Here is a 6,418-nt window from a genome sequence, read left to right as displayed (position 1 = left end):
TATATATTTTATTATATATTTTATTAATCTTCCAGCGGGCGCGCGCCCTTTTATAACGAGAGTGGGCACGCCGTGTATAGAGAACACCATAGAATAAGACTGAAAATTGGAATGGTTAAAGCATAATAAGCATTTTAAGCATAATAAGTATTATGCGATGAAAGTTTACGATATCTAAATAATCATTTATTAAAAAATAAGTGTTACCTTTATTAGAAAATGAATTAATAAAAAGAAGTTTTATGCGCTTTTAGTCGTAGTATAACTATTGCAAATAATAATTGTTGTCGAATGTTTTTTGCAACTAAAATGAAAACATTTGTTGCATTTGAAAATGGTGGCTGTATTTTTGCATAACTTGCTCCCTCGCTTTTCACTGACATTGAGCGATTCATATATATCTTCCACAGAAATATTTTTCTGAGAAAATGCCCTGATATCTTAAAAATTGATTCTACGTAAACAACATACGCTAACAGTACGCGTTTCTGAGCGAAACGATGGCCCGAAAGACACTGAAGGAATAGTTTGGAAAGCCGAGGCTCAGAAAATAGATTTTACCTGTATCCCCTTCATAAAACCGGCGCGCGTGTACGGAGAACACGTGCGCGTCCGCTGGAAGGTTAAATTAGTTTAGTGTGTATAGTTGCTTGTAGGCTTGTAGTAATTATCTTGTACTCGTACTAATTGCAATGCATCGTATGTACGGATAAGAAATTGTTGCATTTGTTGTATATATCTATAAATTTTTATTTTTATTTTTGTTAATATTGTGTCTCTAAAATATGAAAATTTTACATAATAAGATTATTTAGTTTATATAGATTTGATTTTTGTTTGATAAAACAGCATTGATAGTTTGAGTTACAAATCTTACAAAATCTTTTAATTAAAAAAGATCTTATTTGATATAGTATATTATTACATGCAACGTAATTATATTTATATATTTTTTATTCTATATTTATATTTTCCTATTTTTTTATCTTTGCGCTGATTTTTCATTACTCTGTCATTTATGCTTAGAATTACTCAAATGACCTGGTATAAATATGAACTGGTAGAAAAAAAGCACAAGGAAAGAAGCGTGATAAAGATTAGAGAAATATGAAGTAAGAAATACGAAAGAGTCAATTATATTTGTGAAATAATCTAAATAGAGAACATTAAAATCATTTTAGAATTTGTTTATTAAAACATAATTTTTTGAAATGAAAGGAATTAGTTTTTAAGTTTACATTAACTCTTTATTATTAATAAATAAAAAGTCTTACATAGAAGATTTTATAGTGGTTTTTTGTGTGTGTTAAAGGTGAATGGAGTCAATGTGATGCAATCTACGCATACTGATGTAGTTCAGCTTATAAAATGTAAGTATTTCATTTTTTAAATTTTGTATGTTTTTGTTAAAAATTGAAGAATTACTGCAAAATATGATATTGATATTATTATATTAAAAATGTGTTATGTTTGCATCTGTAAAATTAGCATCTTATTTTTTGAAAAAATTAATTTTTTGTTATAGTTTTGAATGAACTCGTCGAGAATTGCCCAGAACGGGTTCTAATAATTATTAGGTGAAAAAACGTTTAGACCGACGATTTTCGAGATATGGGACATTTGAATTTTATTGTTAAAAATTTTCTAAGTCCGATGTCGAAAAATTTTATAAGAGTTTCAGTAGTGTTGATTAGACAGGGTTGTTAGTCTGTTAGGTCAGGGAAATCAGGGAAAGTTAAGGAAATTAAAAAGTTATCAGAGAAAAGTTAGGGAAATTATTACCGAGTAATTTATTAGCATAATATAAAATGAAATTATTATAAAATTCTAAGTTTAAACTTTACTTCTTTAAAAATTATGACAGAATTTTTAAATTTTTTTAAAGAAGCAATGCAAATATTTTTTTTATTTTTAATTTTGCATAGAGCAATTTGCAGAAAACCGTTAACAGACGTTGTTAAAAAGAAAAAAATTTAATTTTGTAAGAAGTCAAAATATGTATGTATTAATGTGTGTGTGTGATGAATATTTCGTAAATCATTTCTAATTAAAATTAATTAAAATGATAATTAGAACATACAGTATTTTAATGAAATGATTAAATCTTAATAAGCAATGTGCAAAACAAAGATCTAATCCGCTATTTCCTGTAATTTATTTGTTTTTTAATTCATCGCGTATCAGTAGTCCTACATTTCACTTAACACTATGGCTGCGTTCCACTTAACGCTTGCAACGCTTGCGAGCATCGTTTGTCCTTGTTTAACATCTGATAAAGACAAGGATGAAATGATTCTACGAGCGTTGTGAGCGTTAAGTGAAACGCAGCCTATGCCGTCCAGTGACACGTTGGTGTCGTGAGCAAAGTTATCAGACAAATGCCGGCGATATCATGTTGGTAGCGTCCAGCATCGAAGAAAAATGCTAGTCGCATATCGTCCGTGTTGTGTATAAAATTAGTTACAGGTTGTATAAAGCAACAATTAGTTGCACAATGATCATATTAACAGATTTTCATTTAAACGTCAGTGTTAACGTTTGCAACACACTCATTGTAAGTCGTATTATATTGTATTATTATTTATATTTGCAACTTATTGTTTAAGTTAAATAATTCTTTGATTTATTTGTATTATAATCATGACCTCTCTAAACAAAAGTGCACGTAATATCACGATACAAAGTATATGTTCCTAACTTAATATTTACATGACAAGAGTATACGGTGTATGTACACAAATGTCTTTTCATGTCTTTTCAAGCCTTCTTATTATTTCTCACACCTCATTTTTTCTTATGCTTTCTTATCTCCGACACACATGCAACTTAGAATCGGTAGTTATTTATGTCCCCGTGTAGGGTATTACAACTTTAAAGTGTAATACGCTACTATAAATATTACGAAAAACTTTATATTATATTTATTTTCTATTATATTTTATTCTATTAATAATTTTATTTTTTGTAAAATAAAAATATCTTAATTTTTTCTTTATTTTTATTCAAAGAATCTTCCAAGTTTTAGTCAGGGAAATTTTTTTTTTTTGCGATTGGATGGTTATATAAGGAGATACATGCTTTTGCAACCAATGTTTCAAATTTTTTTATAAGTCTCTTTTATTTTTGAGTCTGTGTTGGTTTTAATCGTTGAGAACTCTTCGAAATAGATAGAATGACAATTAACGTGTGACAGAATTACTGTATAAAAAAAATTTACTTTTTTTTATAAATTTTGTGTATTATAATTGTTTTGTATGTATCAGGAACTCTAGGTATTTATAAAATAAAGCTATTAAGCTGCTCAGAACTATTTGATCTCGAATTTTGATAAGAAGTAGCATATTTTTAAAAAATTGTTAAAAAATTGTTAAAAAATCTTGCGTTAAAAAATTCAGAGAACTCTTTGTCTCGTTAATAGGAAGCAGCAACTCTAATTAGAACTATTGTACCTAAAAATTGATTTAAAAAAATTATTAATTTTTTTTCTGATATTTCAAAATTTTTTTTATGCATGAAGAACTCTAGATATTCACGAAATGAAGTTATTGGACCGCTCATAACTATTCGATAGATATCGATTTTCAATAAGAAGTTAGCATTTCATTTTTTAAAAATTATTTAAATATAGTTATTAAGCAGAACTTTTGTTATAAATTATACAAGCAGCAACTTGTATAAAACTCTTTGTTTCGTCAAAAGGAAACGAAGGAACTCTAATTAGAACTATGGAATTTCAATGTTGAGATGCTAACTTCACAGACGCGCGCGTGCGTACGATTTAATCCACAGTGTTGTGCACAGATTTTGAAATTAGTTAGATAAAGATAAGAGATGAAAATTTATCTTAGATAAAATGATTTCAATTAAATTAATCTAGATAAAATAGATAAATTTATCGGAAAATTAATTTAAAAAATTTCAAATCATTTTTTTTTATTTTTACTACTTGCAGTTAATAAAAAATGTAAGTTATGCCGTTCATTTTGCCTTTTCTATGGCTGAATTAGTGTACACTTTTGGAACTTAAAATGAGATAAGTATATGTTCGATTTTTGCCAAAAGAGAGAGAGAAAGAATTTTAGTGCAGAAATCGCATGAAGCAATACCAACAATTTAAGGAATATTGTAATTCTTCGTATGTCATCGAAAAATTTCTAACATCCGAGGGGTGAAAAGTTCCGGCAATTCTGTCAAGAGTTCTGAATAGCGCCTCAAGAGTTTTGACGAGTTATTATGACGGAGAACTAGAATCAATATTATAAAAAATATCGCGATTTTTTGTTGTGCATTTTGTAAAGTTGGGCAGCCCAAATTTTTACTATTCATATTTTTGTCGTAACTTGCCGGAACTATTTTTAATTTTAGGTAAGAACTTCAAAATTCTTCGGTGCATTCAGAACTATAATAATAAAAAGTTAATTTTTTCAGAAATGATGTGCTAACTTTACCGAGGTATAATATTTGTATAATTCGGGAAATTTAATACTTTAAGATTAAAAAAATGATTATTATAAAAATAGTATGTGTTATTTGAGATAAAAGATTAATATTAATAAAGCGCAGAATTAAGGTACATAAATGATTTTATAAAATTAAATGTTTTCCAGATGTATATAAGATGGTTTGACCTTGAATCGTTTGGAAATCATGAAGGTTACGTTGATTTTTCTAAATTATACATCCCTCCCCCCCCTCCTATTTTTCATTGCATGTTCTTGTAGCTTATCTCGAGAGCTTTCCAAAACACTATAATCAAATATTTTTTCATTGTGCAATGAAAAATAGGATTTATCATTTGGAAAAATTAACGCGACCTTCATACGAGTTTCACGTAAAGTAGACCGTTCCCTTTCTGTTTTCATTAGTTTCTTAGCGATATTCTGTAAAATCGCTGCGGCATAACTGTGGCATAAACATGCTCTCAAGTTGAGCAAGATCTAAATACAAAACGATAAAATCTGGGTGATATCTTTATTTCAATGACTTCAAGCTTCTGGTACCTTCTCAATCTTTCTTCTCGTGATCTAACGATTAGGTGTGAGACGTCGAGAAAATACAAAATTGTAACGCTCAAGAGAATCGCACTGGAACCGTTAACTTATTTCACTAAAACTCGTTGCTAACAGTACAGAAAACAGAAAAAAGTGATCACGTAAATATTTAATATCCGTGTGGATGCGCCCGCTTGCTCAAGTTAGGAGAACGCAGGATTTGCCGTTTTTATGTGATTGGACCTTATGATCCTTGTTAAGGGATGGCCAAAAGACGTCACATCACACTAAATATGACGCTGATCGTACGTTACTGTATTTAATCTACAGGGTGTCTTTGAAAAATGACATCATCAGTCATCAATGGCAGCAGGTAGAGCGGATCGAACTGGTAAGAGAAGGTTCACAACTGTCCGAAACCGATTTGATTCTCCATGAGATATGTTGTTAAATCCGAAAATCTAAGAGACACGTATTTTTTTATACGTGCGCTAACTCATGTTTAAGGGGTGAAACACCTCTTAAAAAAAAAACGACATTTTTCTTTCAAGGCGAATATCGTCGGAAGTATAAAAGATAGAAAAAAATGTTTTAAACAAAAGTTGTAGGTTTCAAGAGTACTTTAAAGTTATAGATAAAAAAAATTTTGTTTGTTTTTTTGTTCAACAAAATATCTCCACCATCCATAATTTTCTTAAATATTAAAATTTTTTTTTATAAAATTAAAGATTATTTTTTTACGAATTCAATCATGTGTAATAAAGTTATGTTACAACATATCATTTTTAAGAATTAATTATTAACTCTTCCATATATACGTAATCCATGCTCATATGCGTAAGTAATTGTTGGAACAGTAAAATATATAAAAACTTGAAAAGATGTCTTAAGTAAAATTTGTATAGTTTTCTGTATGCTTTATTATATATATATATATTTAAATTTTATATACAATGTATATGTATGTATATGTATTTAGATTTTCTAAATATATAATATTTGTAAGATATATATACATATTAACCCTGTTATTATTTCTTTGACATTTATGCCTAAATTATAAACAAATTGTAAGGTTTGTAATATATTCTCGTAAGATTTATAAGAATTTTGAAGTGTTTATACTTTTATACGATATTTTTACAAACAGCTTTTTTTACTAGCCATAAGATTTACAAGAAATCGTAAGTATTTACGAATAATCTTACGTCTTACGATATATACGCATAAAATTAGAACACTGGTTATAAGTTCTTACGAGTTTTACGAGAATAAGTTACGAGTCTTACGATTCTACTTAGAATGGACCTATTAATTTTTTCTATGAATAAAAATTGAAAATAATTTTATTCTAAATCTATTTTTTTATAATAAAATTATTGTATAAGATCTTTAAAAAATAAATTTTTCAAAAATTGTTGCATTTA

The 6,418-nt window shown here is 28.1% G+C and overlaps 1 protein-coding gene across 8 annotated transcripts in view; it reads left to right on the top strand.

Moving 5' to 3' along the window:
- LOC108756606 (rho guanine nucleotide exchange factor 12) overlaps positions 1 to 6,418 on the top strand; it is a 262,375-nt gene that overhangs the window by 48,829 nt on the left and 207,128 nt on the right. For 6 of the 8 annotated variants that reach the window (XM_018500536.1, XM_018500537.1, XM_018500534.1 and 3 more), the window contains one exon: positions 1,313 to 1,370. The exons of 1 other annotated variant lie outside the window; for it this stretch is intronic. In XM_018500536.1, coding sequence (XP_018356038.1) covers positions 1,313 to 1,370 — 58 coding nt within the window. Of the gene's footprint in view, positions 1 to 1,082; positions 1,113 to 1,312; positions 1,371 to 6,418 lie in introns of those variants that run through there. One more of the 8 variants, XM_018500538.1, reaches the window with a different exon arrangement.

This window comes from Trachymyrmex septentrionalis, unplaced genomic scaffold, assembly GCF_001594115.1.
Source record: "Trachymyrmex septentrionalis isolate Tsep2-gDNA-1 unplaced genomic scaffold, Tsep1.0 scaffold129, whole genome shotgun sequence".
Lineage (NCBI taxonomy): Eukaryota > Metazoa > Arthropoda > Insecta > Hymenoptera > Formicidae > Trachymyrmex > Trachymyrmex septentrionalis.
This window is presented reverse-complemented; position numbering and strand designations above follow the sequence as displayed.